This window comes from Uranotaenia lowii, chromosome 2, assembly GCF_029784155.1.
Source record: "Uranotaenia lowii strain MFRU-FL chromosome 2, ASM2978415v1, whole genome shotgun sequence".
Classification (NCBI taxonomy): domain Eukaryota; kingdom Metazoa; phylum Arthropoda; class Insecta; order Diptera; family Culicidae; genus Uranotaenia; species Uranotaenia lowii.
Genome location: NC_073692.1, coordinates 7,703,705 through 7,724,164, shown reverse-complemented (window position 1 = coordinate 7,724,164; position 20,460 = coordinate 7,703,705). Strand labels below are relative to the sequence as shown.

Genomic DNA, 20,460 nt, shown 5'->3' with positions numbered 1-20,460 from the left:
TTTTATGAAAACAAAATATAACATCGTGTCATGAACAGAATTTATTGCAGTGGATTAAAATACTTTAACTAATTTTTCTACATTTATTTGGCCAGATTATGCACATATTCGAGATGGCTTTTTATAAGGCCGGGACAAATTTGAAATCCGCCTTTTGTCACTTGGAGTTGAAACATCACGAAGGGGGGTGGGGATAATAAAAATTAATTGAAATTTTCAATATATTGGAAAAAAGATTTACATGAATTTGCATGCAACTAACTTGTACACAATCTACATTGCGAAAAATTGAAAAATCGAAATAATTTAGATCGAAAATTGAAAAACTAATTCGTTAATTACAGTATAATTTCTATCTTCTAAAGTTTGGCTTTTGAACTTAAACCCATTTTCGGGAAAATCGGATCGACAAAAAAGAATAAGATTTTATTCCGGATTATTAAATCCCCATAAATTCTGTGACCAAATTTATGTAAAAGATTGATTATTGGATGTAAATAAACCACCCTGAACATTTAAACACTCAACAATCAAAAGATTAGTTTTTTTAAAGAATACTAATTCTGGTCTTGGTACTATAAGTGATGAGACCTTTTATTAGATTATTCAAATTTTTTCTTGTAACATTACAACTAATTTCTCTCAATTTGTATCACTTTAATACCTTTCACAAAGTTGTAACCAGGAAAATTTTCTAGAAGATTATGTTATTGACAAATAGAATTAGATTAACGCTTAAGATAAGGCAAGAGTTTTCACAGTGATTAGTATGATTTTGTCTTTGGAAAAAAAAGGTTAAAAAGGTTTAAAAATCTTCAAAAAATAAATATAATTTATATCAAAAATTCTTCAAATATAGAGTCTTAAACTAAAGTCTTTAAATTGAATCGAGTTTACTAGAACAGCAAATTAATCTGTTTAGAATCGCTAACTTAATCTTTCACTTATATTTGTAAATATTCGATAAGTTTTTACTATTCCTAAAAATTGTTGAGTAAATTAAAATTTAAGCGTGATTTTGGATATTGAATGTGTCGTGGACTTTTTGCCTTAAAGGACATGCAGACTAATGGTTTCTCGATGTCAGCTGTCGAAAATTGATCATTAAGGGGAGCCAAGTTTAAAAATAATATAAGTACAGTGTTATTAGAAAGATATGAAATAAGGTTTTTTATTGTGAATTGATGGGATTTTGGTTTTCGGTTATTAGTTAGAAGAAGTATATTGTGTTCAAATCTATGAATGAGATAAAGACATTGCCAAACACGAGTTAGGATATTTTTTCTCTTTTAATAGTAATTTAACCGATTACAGTAATTCTTCCTCGAAGCAATAAGTTTGATGATTTTGATACTTGACAAAAAGTTGAACTGAAAAGTGTCTCCTAATCAAATCCTTTCTCCCATTCCTCGAAAAAAATCTTTGCAAGGGTGCAGCGATAATCTCTGTCCTAAAGCGCGGTAATGATCTTTTATTCTTTTTCTACTGTTTCAAACTATTTTTTGACTACTAGGACGTGGCCAGCGCCGTTATTGACAGTTCACAGAGACAATTTTGAACATTGTGAACGTGATGTCAATTCCAGACAACACTCTTGTGAGCTTTGAACAAAACTGATGGCCTTGGTCAATGAACAAAATTAAGCAAGTAGGCTTGTCTAAATATGTATGAATTGTTGTGAAATTTAGCAAAATGTTTAATCAGCTTATATTTACTCTTTTGAATTTTTTCAAAGTAACTAATAAATCAATAACTTAATTACCCAAAAACGAGCTAATGTGGTTGTTTATTCTCCAATCAGTACACTAATTGAGCAATGCTGGACAGGTAATCTTGACGGTCTCTCTTGAAATTATCCACTCAAGCATTGTCAGCTTTCCTTTTCCGAATCATTAACCCCTTTTCCAAAAACCCTTTTTACGTCGATTCAATGTCGACGGTAATTTAAATAAGCGCTCGTGATAATCATACCAGAGCCACTCACACCCTTTAGCTTCACCAGGACGATCACCAGGTTGAAATTAATTTCGCTAGTCTTGCCACCGCGAGACCTCCCCTCACCTTTCACGGTGTCGTACATGCCTCAGCGCCCCTCGGAAAGTGCCTTCCACCGAAGTTTATTAAAAAGAAGAGTGGTGCCAGAGGGATTAGCTACAGCATATTTGAAATTTCTCAGCCACCCACTGGAGCCGACGGACGCGCGAAAACACCGCGACAGCCCCAAATCAACAGTAAAACAAGGTGGGAGGTGGTGCACCTTCTGGAACACAATTTTTCGACAAAATTGTTATTATTTACCTCCCCCCCTTTTTCTCGACAATCCTAACCTAACTCGTGCATTGGATAACCATGTCCAAAAATGCGATGTTTGCCAACCCAACTCGCGGTCGTAATGAAATCGCATAGGTTATTAGCAGAAGCTTGCAAGCAACCTCCCATTCCCTAAATGAATCCTTCGGTGCTGAAGGGCTCCACCCTCCCCTTCAACTGTGGGTTCCTATACTAAAGGTTGACGACAAAACGGGAGGCGACGCGACGGTGTCGTTTCATTCATTCTCCGAGCAGCGATTTCGTGTGAACTACGTAGGTACCTTACTACATTCATCCCCCCATTCTCGCGCCCCTTTTCTGGTCAGGAGGGAATCCTTAACACTCTCGCGGAACGCGAAAAAGGGATGTTTTTGGGGGTGTTTTGTATGTAGATTGTGTTGAAGAGCGAGTGTACCTACACCTACTATACACATCTGCCACTCTTGGTAACTGTGAAAGGTGTAAGGTGAGTTTTGTGGCAGAAGGTGGCGAGGTGCCGCGTCTCGTGTTAATCGGCTAAATTGGGTCGGTGGTTTGGGGTCCGGGTCAAATTGCTTCACCAGAGCGCCACACGTTAACCTCACACTCGCTGACACATGCACACACACATAAACATATACACACCGTGTCCGTGTCAAACAACAAAACCGTGAATGGTGGCGACGCGGGGTGAAGATTGAGAGAAAGAGCAACTCAATGTACCGATACGGAGATGTATCGCAAAACTTTACCATACTGTGAGAAGATGTTTTAACAACTCAAAACTTGTAGGGTTCATCAACATCTCCTCTTGAAGTTTAATATACACACTATACACACAAGTTGAAATAATCATTACCTAGAAAATAAACCTTCAATTTTCTCATCAGTTAATTTCAAATATTGTTTAATGAGCCATTCACTTATAATGTAAGCATATAAAGGGAGAATATGATCCACATTTGCTTGCAATCTCTAATAAGAAGGTTGGGGGAGGTTTTCAAAATTCTCATGTAAGAAATGATAAATTGATGATTAGTTAATCAGACATCAGAATCATGAGAATCATTATTACTCAGCTCTTCTTGTTAACTGTTGATTGCTATTGACGTTAAGTTGACATTTACATATTTGTCAATGTCTTGATCTTATGCAAAAATGCATAAGATAAAATTGCATCAACGGTGATTTCTTTGATTGTTTTGTCGTACTGATAACCAAGGTTGCCGAAATCGCAGAAAAATCCATAGTTTCACAGAATTTTGAGCAAATTTTCATCACAGAATCTGTGTCACAGAACTCAAAATTTAGGAAATATTCACAGATTTCACAAATTTTTTAAAACACTGTACATTTAAAAAAATTTTTTTTTGTCAACATAAACTGTGGATTAGTTCTTTTTCGTCACCCACAAGTTAAAGCATTTCAGGGGTCGCAAGTTGAAATCGGAGCTAAACTAATTTCTTGCTGTACTTGTGCCGTTTATCATCATCAATTTGTTTTAATTTCGCGTTTCATCTCCCCTAAGACACGGCAACTAATACATATACGCGTTTTGGATAGGTATCTGATTTGATGTTATGCTATCAATGGACTTCATAACAGTCAAAAAGAGACATCTGTGGCATTTTTTTCATGACATCCACACCTTCCTAAAACCACGAATTTCATTGCGACATTAGTAGAACTAATCGAACCAATGACATTCGCTAGGCAGAAATGTTTTTGAGGAGAAAAATTCCACTACATTTTGGTTTGCGAATATCATTGCAAAACTCAAAGGCCTTTTTTCATTTGCGTAACATTTTTTTTGAATGACTGTCAATGTCATTGAAGTGTTTGAGAATTTATTTACATAGTATATGTAAATACTATTTACATAGTATATGTAAAGTCTTTGAGAAATGTTATGGGAAATGTCATGCGAATATTACGAGTTTGAACTTCATTTGAATGACATAGTCAAGCCTGTTTGAAAATACTATGCGACATCAATCAATCATATTTTGAAACAACTTCAGCTAATAATAATGTTTTGAAATCAACATTTAGCACTATCAATTCTGAATTTAAAGATACTTGTTTGTTATACACGCAATGAACATGAAATTTATGACACAAAATACCAAGAAAAAAAAATGTTATTCACACCTCGTAACGTTACGCTCTGTCGAATTCATGCTTTGGGTAACAATGTTTTTCACAACTTAGACAATCGCACAACTTTCAGTTTCGTTTGTTGATATTTTCATTGTTTTAAATTTAAAAAAATAAAAAGCTATTTTAAACTATGTTATGCCTGTTCTTGTTACATTTGTTTTTTTAGATACGGTATTGAGCTATTTTTCGCAAACTTTTTTTAAATTTACCCACTTTCCCATTAAATAAAGCGAGCGTGTAAAAAAAAAATCAATAACCCGCTATCAAAAGTTGGTCGAGAAAAAGACCGAGCGAGGGAAAAGAAAAAAAAACGGTTGGCGTCAGGGTTGCCAACATTTTTTTCGAAAATCAGGGAACAGGTGAAATAAAAGTCAGGCAAAATCAGGCAGCGTTAAAGTAACGGACATTTGGCTCAAAGTGATGACCTTTTTTTGGATCATCACTGCAAATTTTCACTCTAATATGTGTTGTGAGCCTACTTGGTTGAATAATTCTACTGCATCGAGCAATCGAAAGATTCCATTTAAATCCTTTTTTAAGCAAGAATTAACGGGAATCTTTCGATTGCTTTGATTAAGCCACATTTTTACTTTTTCACTTCAGCTATGGTACTTACTCAAGTTCCTTACTATCCATTTTTCATGACATTCGCAAAAATCAGGCAAAATCAGGCATATTTTCAAAAATCAGGGAAATTCAATGACTTATCAGGTTATCAGGCAGAGCTTCGAAAAATCAGGCAATGCCTGAAAAATCAGGCACATTGGCATCTCTGGTTGGCGTTCTTTCATTGTTCGGAGGAAGACCATCGAAAGTGGACCAAACAAGAACCTGGCCGGATCAAGGTGGCGAATCCAGGAGAGCCAGTCGATACTCCGTCAACTTCGGCAGGTAACTTCTGCTGGACACGAGACCCGACACTCAAGAGGACGAAAAAAACGATTAAGGTCGCGCTGGAGATGCGGTTGTCCACGATCCACAAATTCATCCAAGAGTGGAGCAAGAGGACTCAGGTGAAGAAAACCAGGAACCGCTACGATCGAAAAAAGCGCGTGGTTTCGATTCAACTGGGCGACCTGGTATTGGAACGCTCTTTGGGTTTGCCGTCGGAGAAGGACGTGGTCGAGATGGATTGCCGGTGCGGCGCGGCAGAGGTCCATCCAAACCGTGTCGCACTAAACCGGGATCGAAGCGACAGTGAGCAAGGGTGGATGGCGAAGCAGAAAGAGCACCGGGAGTCATCAGCAGCAAATTTGCACCGATGGGCCACGACCAAAGGCCTTAGCGCAATTGCCGCGCGGTCGAGCCAGGAGCGTGTTGAGGATGCTGCCAACCCCCATCCGGCCAAGCGAAGGAAGAGATGCCAGGAAATAATAATGTGAGTCGCTTTACCTTCGAATATTTTATGGGAGGGGAAACAATAAAGGGTACAACGTTGCAACCTTTGGTTTGCACAAAAATCACCAGTTTGCATTATTATTTAAGGGCACCGAAAGCCACGTTTTTTTTTCTCATAACATTCTGATTCTCAAATCAGTTTTATATTTTTTTTTTGCAAAAATTTGGCTTGTTCTACCATTGTAAGAATTTTGATATTCCGCATATGTTATGTCGTCAACTAGGTTTCCATTTATTTCTTTATTCATTTTATTAGAAATTTTGATTCACTTTTCCTGGGAGTTCTCGGGATCCCAGCAAAAATTGAAAATGAAAGTTTTAACCATCTGCATTCGAAACTTTATCTATATTTAAATTTTTAGATAATAGTATTGCAAATCATTTTAATCTTTTAGCAATTATAAACCCGAAGACCCAAAATCTAAGTATACTTTAACCGACGAAATTGACTGCTTCTTGCTGCAAATGTTTTATTAATTGAGAATTATTCTTAACTATCAAGAGAAGTCTTTAGCTCTAGCTAGCAACTCGTAAATTTTCGAATGACTATATATCTTTATATTTCAAAATATGTCATTTCGATGAATTTACTACTGTTGAAACGGAAGTTTTAAATGCTAAGCGTTGCAAAATAGGGCTTTTTTTATCTTTCTGTAGCGTTTCTTTATTGGAATTTTTTGGTTTAATAGATTTTTTGTACAAAGTTTTCGACTACTCAAATTTAATTTATTGACCAGTTTTCAGAAAAAAAAAGTCTAAGCCATAAATCAAGGTAGAACTATAATTTTCCTTGGTCAATCTGATCCTTTTTTCCAATTCTGAAATATGCAAAATCGCTCTTACGAAATTAGAAACGACCCCTACGTTTGGATCCAAAAGAGTTTGCTCTCTATTTACACTGGAATATCGTCAAAAGTATTGTTATGTTATCTGATTGTTGTTACCCCTAGATTTATGCACCACCTTAAAGCATGGATGTCAGATATTAGCTAGGCAAGGAATTTTGCACTAAAAATATAGAAAATGATATAAATGTGAAATTTTTTTATATTCATCTTCTTCAGAAATAAAAGAAATTGGATGTTTAAAAATAGATGATAAAAACCCTTTAGTTGTTTTTAAATTAAATGTGTATAAATTAGTATTTAATTTAGTATAGTGTTTTTATGATTATGTATGAAAGAATTGAGAAAGAGCGAATACATCGAAGTTTTTTTTAATTTACAAATGGTTTTATTTATAAAGTTTTTACGTGCCAGGAGTATTTTTCCTAACTTTGGGTTAGTAAGAGTGGGAAGGGGAAATCGAAAGTATGATAATAAATTTCATGCTTGGCACTTCTTCTTGATAAGAATTGATGCGTTTTTTTCCTGACATTTAGTGAATTATGAACATTTTTGAGCACAACAGGCATCGGACTCTTTTCAGAGCTCAACAAGACCGGTGCTAAAGTCTGCTCCTCTCTTTTTAACGTTCTTGTGAGCGGAGTAAGAGTGATCGATTAGATAGAATGAAGACACACATACAGGCATGGTTGCCAAAATATCATTTCAATAATCAGGGACAGGTGAAATCAAAATCAAGATACGCCAAAGTAAGGAAAATTTTGCTCAAAATGATGTCTTTTTTTGATCGTCGATCCACCTTTTCACTTCAGCAATGGTATCTAATGCTGTTCCTTACTACCCATTTTACATCAGGCTCTTTTAAAAAAAATCAGTGAAATCCAATTGTCAGGCTGAGACTCATCATGCAAATCCTGAAAAATCAGGCACATTGGCATCTCTGCACACAGGAAGCTTTTTCATCACTCACACAACACTCAAAAGTGAAATGAGTACTCTATAGGAGCGTCTCCCAAAGTGTAGAGGAGAGTGGTGTATTTTGGGCTACTTTTTTTTTGCTTCATAACTTCTTTATTATAAAAGATAAAAAGAAAAAAATAAATAGAAAGGTTTTCTACATTTTAAAGGTATCATTAGGCGATGTTTTTAATTTTTATTAAATTAATTTCCTGAGTTCTGACTGTTTTTAAAAAAGGTTTTTTTTTTATTTTGAAAAACTGTGGGGAAAATTGGGCCACCTAATCCAAATTAACTAGATAACGTGCAAAGTTTATGAGTCGATCCAAAATTAAGATTTCACAATTCATTTAGTTATTTTAAAGCAATTTTAGATGAGGAAATAAAAAAGAGAGTTGTGTATGATCGAATCGCAAACGTTAAGGGAAAATTCCTTATATAGGATTTATGTTCGTCTCTATCGCATTAGAAAAGATGGAAAAAAATTTGTTGCGTTTGTATGACTTATTGATGTTTCATCAAAAATTCGTTTTCCACGTGAAATAACATGGACAATTTAGACCATAAGCGTATGAGCCTATTTTCGATATGTACTTCAGGCCGCCTACAGATGCAATTTTGCGGGTGCTTGTTTAATTATGTAAGTACATATTTCTAGGCTAGTTAAATATAAGAAGCATATGATACATACATAAGTCAACAACATATAGAAAAACATGCTTACGCAAAGCGACGAAAATGACAGTTGGATTGAGATTTTTATCTCAACACACAGCTGAGATATTAAAAGTGGCCCACGTTACCCCACTCTCCCCTATTCTGAATTAGTGCGTACAAGCAATTATTATGGTGCTGTTAACTTTGGTTCGTTTCCTGCTGATTTTTTTTCGAAGATGTATTAACAAGATAATTACAACAAGTCGAAATTAATGAAAACAATTTAATGTTATACTCTTAAGTTAATCTAAATTATTTCCCTGGAATCCAGATTAATTATTATCAAGTCAAGGGTCAATCTCTCCTCGATAAGGAGACAAGTTTGCAGCTTTCGGAAACGTCAAATTGCGAAATTTTTCGTTGTAAGGTTTTGTTGATTGCGTGATAATCTGCTTTATTTTTATTTGAATAACGCTTGAACCTTGCATAACACTTATTTATGAAATTCATTCAAACAAATCTTAAAGAAAGTCTTCTTCGAAATTATCTATTTTTTTCTTTTGTTTTTACTTTTTGTATTCCATAATTTAAAAACTGTTTTATCACAAAAGATACGCCATTCAACTCCTTTTGTCAAGTTTTTAAGGCATTTGTTAATTGCTCCAAGCTTACCGTTTTCAATTTTTTTCCATATCGAAGCCTTCCACAATTCAAAAAACTTTTATACAAAAAATTATTGTTTCGATGTTGAAGTGGGGTTTTCATTACGAGATCTTTGTTTTGGATTAGGCTTATTTTGAAATCATCATAAAAAAAATCATACCAACGATTTTGAATTCGGCATGATTCTTATGGTACATACATAGTGTGCGAATGTACGTGTACCATAAAATTGAGAGAATAGGTTTAAAAAGTTAAAGAAAAAAATTTAATTCAAAATATTACAAAAAAAAAAATTAAGTTCTTTCTCTTTCAGATAATGACTGTCCGAATATAATTCAGGCATAAGTTTGAGAAAGTTGTTTTTTATTGCAATTTGAGACCAAATTTCATCAACAACACAACACAAGGTTTTTTTTAATTAGTTCCGTATATACTGTAAATATTCACTGTACAGCTGAGTGCTTGAAATTATTTTTTAAACATCAGAATGATATCGTTTTATGTAACTTCATAAAAAAATATAAATTTCAAAACTACAGTAAAAAAATGCAAACCAAAATCATTTCATTTGAATAGTTAGGTTTAAAATTTAAATTTTGGTCATTTTTTATCATTGGTATAATTTTGTCAATTTTACAGTTGTGTTTGAAACTTAAGGTTGTATTTTTTTTTTTTAAATTTAACTTATTAATGACCGAAGCTGCTAACAACTTCCCATAAACTTTACAAGTATGCTTTAATTTGTTCAAAAAAATTTCCGCCAAAAATTTATTTTAACTCGGGTCGACTACGACTCATGGCCAATAGGGGTAAATATCGTGGACTTTTGCCGATAACAGGTTTTGAACCGAATATGGCTGGTGCAAACCGTACACAAGGTTTGAATCACTCTTTTTGTTTAAGAAAGTTACTCCCTGAGTAGATAGAAATGAAAATCACTGATTAAATTTATGTATTTTAAGAAAAAATGTAATCTCAAAACGCCTAAAAGTATACTATTTTTATAGAAAAATCAATGAGTTCTGAAGATCTTATACCTCAGATTTTGAAATTCTTGATTTACCACGTTAGAAGACTTGTTGGTCTTGTTTAATTGCTTCTGCATTGTTTATTCTCAGCTGTTTCGACCAAAATAGCCTTTATAATATACTTTTATTCGCGAAGAAGCGCCACCGCGAACGCCATCCTGACCGTCGTTATGGTCTAGAAGTAGTCCACCTTGTTTTTTTTTTCATACCCCCATGCCTTTGTATACCTTGGATTCAACGAAATATCTAATTCACTTCTTACTGGCTAGGGTCAAAACTACGAACCTATGAAAACAATTCATGGCTACAAAAACAGAAATTAAACGAGAATGTAAATGATTATTTTACATTCCATAAATTTTATAAAAACATCGGAATTTGGACATCTGCACCATGCGCTTAAGTGCTTTGCTTTCAAAGCGTTGCCTAAATAATTCCTTTTACTGAATGTCGTCTCCTAAAACATACAGGAAAGTATCCTAAAACATGCTTCGCTTCACTTTATACTAAGATCACATTCTAAGAGCAGCACTCACGGACACACATTACTCATGTAAGTGAGTGTCGCACATTAATTTTTCGGGAAGCATGAGCAGATTATGTGTAGTTTACCAGCGTGCTTGTGAAGTGAGTTTTCATTTGAATTTTTAAATAAAGGTTTCAATACGATTGCTCAAGATTTCACGACTCTCTGGAGCCACCATTTCTAACTTCTTTTCAGCTCAATAGAAGCTCTTATGTTTGAAATCACATTGCCAACGCTCTGAATGAAAATTAAACAGCTTAATTATTATTAATGGCATTTTGCAATGCGAGGTTGTATCGAATAACCATACAAGGTATAAATAAAACTCAGTCAACCCCCAAAAACCCCACCTAGTTGTCAAATCACTGGGACTGTCGGGCAACCCCGCGGAAACTTTTCTACTACTGTAACGGCAATTTTACTCGCAAACCGACGAGAAAATTATTGCGGCAAAATCGGCCTTCCAGCAACTTTTATTCACGAGGGAAAATTGTTGCGACCCGATATCTCGAGAAGAAAATGAACGAAATAACACCATTACAGCCCCAGCCAGGGAGAAATGGGGACATTATACTTTTTCTTCTAATTTTACCCCCCTTTGCCCGGACCTCGCCTCATTTTGCCTTCGTTTGAGCTGAAAGGGAAAAGGGTAGAAGCCCCATTTATATTGTCTTTGCGTCGTTGTTGGAGATATTGATAAATAACTACAGAAATATTGCGCCAGGGAAGCCATAAAATTAACACACGCATTCGCAGTAATCGATACCGAAAACATAAAAACAGATCAAATCAATGTTGATTTTTATTCGCTAGTGTTGTTTCTGATTTGTTGGAGTATTTATTTGTTGTTTGTTTTTTTTTTTTGCTTCTGGTAAGGCAAACTACGTATACTTAAATTACCGGGGATGCAGAGAAACAGAAAAAAATCAACCAAGGCAAAAGAAAAACGGAAACCAGATAATCGATTTATCATATGAATCGTACGGGCTATCAAATGCGAATTAAACCGAAACCGAACCGAAGACAAAATGTAAAAACCAATGAAGTCTTTTTTGTTTGTTTGCACCGCACAGATTGAGATTCGAACTAAGTAAAACATATTGATGGTACAGTTGTAAAAAAATATAAATCGAACAGCTGTTAACTTGTATAATACTTATGCGGTTTTTCTTTTTTTCTTGGGTAGGGAGCCGAACGAGACAACATGAACAACTTTGAGCGGCCCGCGCTTGTTTTTCGGTTCGTGAATCCCTAAACTTTTCTCTCGGAATTTACGAGTTTTGGCCAAAAGTTTGAGATTCATTCCACGATCGGGCAAGAACGATACAGCGATAATGAAAAAAATACAGTTTCTTGCTGAACTGTGTTTTTCGTTTTGTTTCATGTCATAGACAATATTACACCTACATCGAGTCGCTACATTTTTGTTCAAGCTCAAGGATGTGTCTGTACACGTAGTTTTTTTTTTTTTTGCTTTGGTATGATATTTTTTTTCATTTTGAGACTATGTTTGATCTCGTGGAGCGGTTTGGAGCGAACCCGAAATATGCGCTACCCTACAGATTAACCCGGAGACTCGGAACTCGTGATTCGAATTCGTGGGTGGAGGTACAGAGTGTGTGTATTTTTCCGCGAGAGACGAGTAAAAAAAAAACAAACTGGAAATTGATTAGGAGTAGAGAGTCGAGTTGATAGCGTACCGTTTCGCTCACCTTCTTCTCCCATTGCAAGACATAGGGAACGGGATGATCGCCGGGGAACTCGACGTGACAGTTGAACACGACGCTCTCGCCAAGGATGGCGGTGATGTGGACAGCATCCTGGGGGGCTGGAAAAAAGGCGAGAGAAAGAGATACGATTGAATTACATGTTCGGGTGGTGGAGAAACATGATATGTACATTGGAATATTGGCCCTGCGTTCGAAAAGCTAGTAGGTATAATTTTACGGAAAATTTTACAGACAAAAAGCAGCTGTAGTCAAATGAAAGACAAATTTATAAGGTCTGAAATTGTATCATATTTTTCTAAATCCGTTGTGAAAAACAATGCACAAAGCAAACTTAAGCCAGTGGCAATACCTTTGTTTAAAGTTTTGTAAAACCTCGTATTAAGGTTCGAAACTGTTAAATGTCCTTCCATGAAAATGTGTGGAATTTCATATTTTGGTCATAAAACTGTCACACAATCAGTCGAGAGTTTTTTAAATATACCAGGAAATATTTTTCTGAAATGTCTACCTGTACCACGATTGTTTATAAAATTGAATTGTTTTTATTGTGAATAAACAATCTATTTCCGAGATCTATTCTGTAAATTTTCGCAAAGCTTCTAACACTCAGATTGTTCGGGAACCTTTTATTATCATGATATTTCATAAAATGCATTTTCATCAATTTGAAACTTAATGTTATTTAAACTAATGGTTATTTTTATGATAAATTGTTTTTATTTTAAAGAAAATTGTTGAAGAAACTAAAAAATATGGAGTTCATCAACTGATATCTGAACGTCCAAAGTAGATTAACCTGAATCTTTCCGTTAAGAAAATAGGTGCTTCGATATATTACTGCTTCCATTACGAAAATGGCTTCAAGAAAATCGCTCATGTCATACAGACGTGACTAGGCTAATCTAAAACAGAAATTAAACACTTAAAATGCCTCCCAATCGCAAGATTTCAACTCCATAAAGCTCCTGTATGTTAAAAAGATTTTGAAACATTAATTAAAATCTCTGGACCAAGGAAGCACAAGCAATTTAGAAGACTTGGTGCAAGCAACAAAAAAACAGTATCCAGAAACTTCAAGTGTTCACATAGCGAGCTCAAGTTTGTTTGGAAACTTTACATAATTTGTTCTAAAGCTTAGTTCATTTAGAAATGGGACACTTTTTTTGCTGGTAGCAAATTTCCTAGTTATTGGACATACAAAATTTTGACTGCATTTTGTTGCATGTAAAAGTTACTATTCGACCTATTTTTCAGAAATTCACGCGTTTTGAGATATTTACGTTGCAAGAGAAAAAGATATAAAATATGTTGCACAATTTCCTTCAAAATCCATCATTATCAAATCGATAGCCTGCAAAACCGTCGAACAAACTAACAGTGCAAACTACGGTTACGGGTCATCAGCAAATTTTAATTTTTAATAAGCGAACACTTAAGTGTGGATCCCTGAAATGTCCCTCAATTTTTTCTTCGATAATCTAAATCTGTTGACTAAGTCATTAAAACCTTACCCCAAACAACACATTTTTGGTAGTTTCAGATCTCGTAAGTTGTATAGCCGGTACCGGGGCAATCAGACAGATAATTTCTGATGGACGATAAAATTTGTAAACAACCTCTTTTTCAAAAAAAAAATCCAGAGGTTGAATCCTATACCATGTCTGCTCGTGGCAAGTACCCTTACAGATTAAAGAATTTATTTGCTGGGTGTTTAAAAAAAATAGAATGATTTGCCAAGATTTTGCTATTGCTGCAAAAAACAACAATTTTCAAAACAAACATATTCGCTGTTTTTAAAAGCTTATAAACCTGTAACAATGTTTATTTTGTAATCTACGATTTATTCTAATCAATTATACTTAAAGTTCAAGCGCATGACGGTTTTGCTTCGTTTTTGTCAGATTTTGCCAGCAGACATCCCAGTTTTAAACGTTTTTAGTGGCACGAAAATAATCAAGTTTTGTTAATTTCGAAACAGCTAAATCCACCAAATTGTCTTCAGTTTTTTTTGAAAGAGAAGTATTGAACCAAAAAGAAGCAGAAATTGCAGGAGGATGATGCAGTCACCCAAAATACAGATTTCATAAGTGGGGAAAACTTATCAATATCATGATCGAAAAAGTAAGCGCCGATCGATGGGAGATACTAAGAACATTGTAAAATCATTTTTGGACATGAAACAATAAATATTTTTTTCAAATTTGTTCAGGAATGATCATTTGTTCAGAAATGATCATTAGATTACCTTTATTTCCTTCATGTAAAGTTTTTCCATTAAACGAATGTTTTTTCATATAAACGCATTCGTAACAATCCCATTTCTAAATGATCTAAGCTTTAGTTAAACTGCAAAATCCATTTTTAAGGCTCTTACTTTTAAGCACATGTATCAATTGCTGTACAAATACGGCTTTATGATCAATACGTAATTTTACACATTTCATTACGCCAGGAAGCTACGGTGTCTTTTTTACCCTTTAAAAGAAAAAAATCGATATCTTTGAAAATTTGCAAAATTATAGACAAGACTTTCCCCTATCCAACGAACTATTCAGTAAAAAAATCGATTCATGGCTCTGGAAAAAATAATTTCAAAATTTTTAATCAAAATACACGAGCAAAATTTTAAGTCTCCGCTCATATTTTTTTCCTTAGAGCTCAAATATTAAATTTTTTAGCTTGGATGTGTTTGAATTCCTTTAAAAATAAAAATTACTTCAAAAATTTTGATAAAAATTATTTAAAACGAAAAGTTTGGCAAAAATGATAATTTTTTAAATGAATAAAAAATAAGAATTATCCAGGATTAGCCTTAAAATAAAATGGCACCACTGTAGCCTATAAAGAAGAGCATGGTAGTGAAGGTCTAGGTCAGAAAAATAGAATTTCGCTGTAGAATTTTTGCAATATTTATTAACTTTTCGGCAAAAAACTGAGCACTTTTTGAAAAGAGTTGTAATGGATTAAGATAAAAACTCGTACCGAAACCGAACAAAATCTACAAAACTATTGTTTTATAGATGAGGCTAGCTCAGTTTGGTAAAATTTGTGAACCTGCACATTCTAATGAAACAAAATATGTTACCTGCTTACTGGTCGTTGATTTAATCAGACTAACGTGACGTTAGAGCGGTTTTTTTCTATTTTCCAGCCCTGGATAAAGGTGTAGTCTCTGTGACCATTTCTATCCCAGACAGAATGTAGTTTTGAGTTGAGTGAAGAAAGTTCCAATTAAATCATTCTACATCATATTGTTGACCCCTGAAAAAACCATAAAATTTATTTTCTAGTTCGATTTATATAGGTTCCAGAAATGTGACGAAGAAGAATTTATTCAGAAATTAAGAATGAACTAGAGATGTACCGAATATTCGGTTGGCCGAATATTCGGCGCCTAATACCGCCTAAAAACCGTTAAGCCGAATGTTCGGATCACCGAATAGTTGAGCCAAGTATTCGGCCGAATAGGCCGAATACTTACTTTTCAAATTTAAACTATAACATTATTGTCAAATTTTTTCAAATGAATTTGGATAATTTATAGAACAGCCCAAAATAATGTTGTAAAAGCTACACAATCATCAAAAACTTATGGTTTCACTTAAGCATCTTAGGTGTATCTGTGTATCTTTCACTGAAGATCGTACAGGAGAATGCTCTTGAAATATCCAGGCTTACCCATAAATCCAATAAAGAATTAAAGATAAGCCAAATCTGGCCGGGATGCTCAGATATTGGTCAAAACCTCTTGGATTTTGGCCGGCTTTATTCAAATAATTGACTAAATCAAATTTAAAAAATTGATTTTTTTTAAATTTCAAGATTTTGTGTTCAAGAACGGTTTTTAAATAATTTCAAAATGAACAAAAATGTTTGTTTAATCCTTAGATACGATTTGTATACTGCTCATGCGTTTCAATGAAACATATAATTTCAAGTTATTTTATTTCACTTTCCTATTGTATGCTTTTTCCTTGATTTTGTTCAGATTTGCCCGTTTTTTTCAAATTTTTCCTATAATTGTCCTGATTTTTCCGACCGCGTGGTTGAAAGTATGGCATGCATAAGGTTAACGCACAGACTGATAAAAATCATCGTACTTTTTAACAACTATTTTGAAGAAATCCTGCTCGAATACTTCTCTCATCTAATTAGATATCAAAGTAATTTTAAATTGATTGGCACCAGTTTCGACGTGTTTTTTCCCAGATTTTAGAGGAACCCATCTCTTTGGTGATAAACGCCCTTGAAGTGACAAGTCATCGGATGTCCTTTTCAGTTATTGATGAAATTTTTCAAGTCAGAGATACCCCTACTTGAAAAAGATTTTGTAATACATCATCTGGTTGAAAAAAGTCGACTCAAAAACATGAAGGGCATTAAGATGGAAGAAATATAAGGAAATAGAAATAGAATATTCGACCGAATATTCGGCCGAATCTTCGTTTGGCCGAATAGTTGAAAAGGTCAATATTCGGTATTCGGCCGTTCGCCGAATACCACTATTCGGTACATCTTTAGAATGAACCAATACAGAGTGTTTGATGATTATCAGATTCTCAGTTCCTTCATGGCGGTCTGAAGTGAGTCCTACAAAGTTAATGTGCGTTTTAAATTCAAAAATCATTTTCAAACAAAGATTTAAAGAAACGTTGCAATGCATTTTAAATTTGATCAAACACGTTTTACAAACTGACCATAATTTATATAAGAAAGACCGTCCATGGGGGTTGTGGGGCACAACAAATAAGCAAATTGATTTCTAAACCATTTGTTACTCATGACCATCACACATGCTCTTAAGAATAATAAGGACTGAATTCGAATAAAATGCAGCACTTTCATCTTTGAATAACTTTTGAGCGGATTGATGAAAATGGATGAGTTGAAGTAATCGAATGTTAACCTGAGCAAAATGTTGTGGCAATCTGTTAAGTAGTTTCTGAGATAGCTTCTAATGAACAAATTCATTGACCAAAATTCTTGAGCAGGAACGTGAAAAATCTAAGGAAGTCTCATTGAGAGACCCCAAAACAGCTGGAAATCAACTATTCGACCAAAAATCATATGGTAAATCGTTTTAGAAGTCTCAGAAAGTTTAACAGTGAGACAAAATTTGAAAAAAGTGAGAATGATTAATTCCATGAAGGTATAGGAGGGTTTTACAAATCGCCATTCGAACCTTTGAATTGGAGAAGTGGTGAATTAGGTCAATTTATCAGTCTAATTCACCCAACAAAAAAAAACAGACCAAACATCGCGTGTTTATGATTTAAAAAAACTGTCCACCGATAAAATAAACAAAATACGGTACGTTATACAGGTGAAAATGTGGAAAAAAAACGTTACGTACGGAAATCGATGCGAACTTTCTAGCCGGCACTTGGCGGATCTTTTGTCAGAAATTTTTCATTGAAAAGCCTCGCCTGATTATCCGGAGGAAAACGAGAAGAAAAATTAAAAAAAAAATCTAGTACTAAATTTGGATCGGAAAGCAAAAACTGTGATTGAGTGATAAATAGTTCATAATGTTGATTTTTTTTTCAGAAGGTGGACAATCCGATAAACTTGTCATAGTTTCGATAAAATAGAAAAAAATGAGTTATTCCTAAGGTCAAACTACGGAAAATGAAGGACACACTATGAATTACCATTTTTCTAAACCAAGGCTATTTTTGGTTTAGAAAAATGGTAATTCATAATGTGCAATAAAGATTGCGCATATGTTGCCAAAAATTTTGGTCAAAAAACTAATACATTAGAACTATATCAAAAACTACTTGACAGATCGCTACAAAATTTTGCACATAATGCAATGTAATGTTCCATTACTAAGTAGTATCACTAAAAATTTCATCAATTTTCAACCATTTGCTCAAAAGTTATTCATAAATGAAGGTGTGGCACTTTTTTCGAACACAGCCCTTAAATTTTACACTGATACGATTCAAAATCTATCAAAATTGATGTTTTAAATTAATGCGATTTCCAGTTAATTATTAAAAATTAATCCTAAGATTGAGCTAGAAATTAAACAAAGAACAATTTTAAACAGTCTTATTTACAAATATGATACCAAAATTTCAGAAACACCAGAAAAAGAATGCGAATTGAAATTTCGAATAAAACCAGAATTTAGAGTTTCAGACATAAGAATCAGGGCACAGAAACACCATGTTTAAAAAATCAAAACCTTATAATAAAATAAATTTCGGACAAGGTTAGAAATTTACCATGATTAATAATTGCTCAGCATAATGGTAATAATTATTAATTATCTTAATTTAAATTTATTTTCCTTTTTTGTGGAAGGGTTTACAAGACAACATGTTCAATGTATCATTGAAAGCTCAAACTAACAATGTAGAGGTTGGATAATGAGTGATTTTTTTCAAATTCATTCAAATTTTGCTTTTCATCTGCTATTTAGAGTAGTTTTTCGAACTATTCATTGATGAATTAGGAAAATATTATCCATTCAACAAAGAAAATTAAAAACAATAAAACACAGTGAAACATTTTTGATTTTTGAGCGCGAGTATTGTAGGATAACATTTGAAGCTCTGATTTTTTTTTTATTTTTTTTTCCATGTAACATAAGATCAAAGCTCATTTAAATCGTTACAATTTTGCAATTATTAGAACAGCCGTATTTTGACGCCGTCTTTTGAAATAAAGGTTAAATATTGGTTCCAAGAAAGGACCAAATGTAGAAACTTTGTTTTTCTTATCAAAAATTTAGATTTCTAGGATTCCAAGTAGATAATATTTTCAGAACAAAAAAACTCAGAGTTGAAAAACAAAAACCAACTCTCTAAAAAATTTACAAAAAGTTTAAAAGTTTGACTTAAGAAATTCGGTTTTTTAAAAAACGATTCATTTAAACTCGGTAATAAATTTGAACAAAATATGAAAATGAAATAGATAAGTATTATAACAGTTAAGAACGAAATTTTTCAATAAAAATTTCTTAGCATATTAAAATCTTATTTAAACAATTTAATTGATTACTCAAGGAAACGGCATTTTGGAGTCTAACTATGTTTTCAAAAAAAATGGTAGAATTTAGCGCATTGACTCTAATCTTTTGTCACATTTTGCCTGTCACCTAAAGTTTTAAAATTAAGTTGATTTGGGATTTGAGTGAAATCACACATTGAAAACTCATAAACTATCATATCTTATATATAAAAATGGAGGCGTTTTCTTTGTAATAACATCACGTATGAATGGTCGGTCGGAATGAAGTGAAATTTGGTATCCGAGGGTTTTTTGGGTCAGAGATGGTTTGTATAATACTTTCAAGGATCTCACTTTTGATGATAGGGGGTCCCAATACAAATTAAACTTTATTTGTTGAGATTTCCATAAGAATCTATTGGCGAGCACAATGCAGTTAAGGACGTGTAGATGAAATTAAACATTTATTACGATTTATACTTTAGAAGGTAAAACGAAGTTTACCGGGTCAGCTAGTTTAAATTAAATTTAAAAAAAAACTGATCCTGAATAAAGTTTATCCGATTAGGGACATTTTGATGGAAATAAAAAAAAAATATAAAAAAAAGTAAAATTTTACAGTTTGAAAAATTTGAAAACTATCATCACCAGTTTAATTTATATAACTGAAGAAAATATGAAAAAAAAAGTTTTATTTCATTAACCCAATTTGATAAATCCTGAAAAACGATTTGATTTTTGCTTAAAAGGATATCTAAAATTCAATTTGGTTGTAAACTTTCTGAAAACTCGTTAAAATGTCCGAATTTTTAAAAATGGAGTTAATAAAACAAACAAAAATTCTCACACGTTATTCACAAAAGTAGAAAGTACTTTCGGCTTTGAGGAAACTCGATTATTAATTTAAAACCTTTATTTTAAATTTTTAAGGTTTTAAAAAAAATGAAAAAATGTTTTAAATGATTTCACCCTATTTTCAAAAAGTTTTCAAAAATAAAAGCTGATAAAAAATGCTTATGGAATATTTGAATATAGGGCACCCAAATTAATCATAATAAGTTCTCAAGATCTTTGCACCTTGTAAAAATGAAAATTTTGTGGCCTTGTTAAATTTACCAAAACTCTTTTTAATGTGAAGTTGAACATTGAGAACTGTTCTTTGAGTCTGAAATTGGTTTCTTGAAGAATATTTCATATTTGCATAAAATTTGTAACGACGTAGAGGATTTTTTACATTCAAGAAGATT

General features: G+C 33.4%; 1 protein-coding gene across 12 annotated transcripts in view; it reads right to left on the bottom strand.

Moving 5' to 3' along the window:
• The window catches only part of LOC129746935 (protein turtle), a 142,735-nt gene that overhangs the window by 32,279 nt on the left and 89,996 nt on the right, over window positions 1–20,460 (bottom strand). For 11 of the 12 annotated variants that reach the window (XR_008737414.1, XR_008737413.1, XM_055740886.1 and 8 more), the window contains one exon: window positions 12,224–12,351. Coding sequence is in view for 10 of the 12 variants with exons in the window: in XM_055740886.1 (XP_055596861.1) it covers window positions 12,224–12,351 (128 nt within the window). In the remaining 2 variants the exon portion in view is untranslated. The remainder of the gene's footprint in view (window positions 1–12,223; window positions 12,352–20,460) is intronic. The other variant, XM_055740891.1, reaches the window with a different exon arrangement.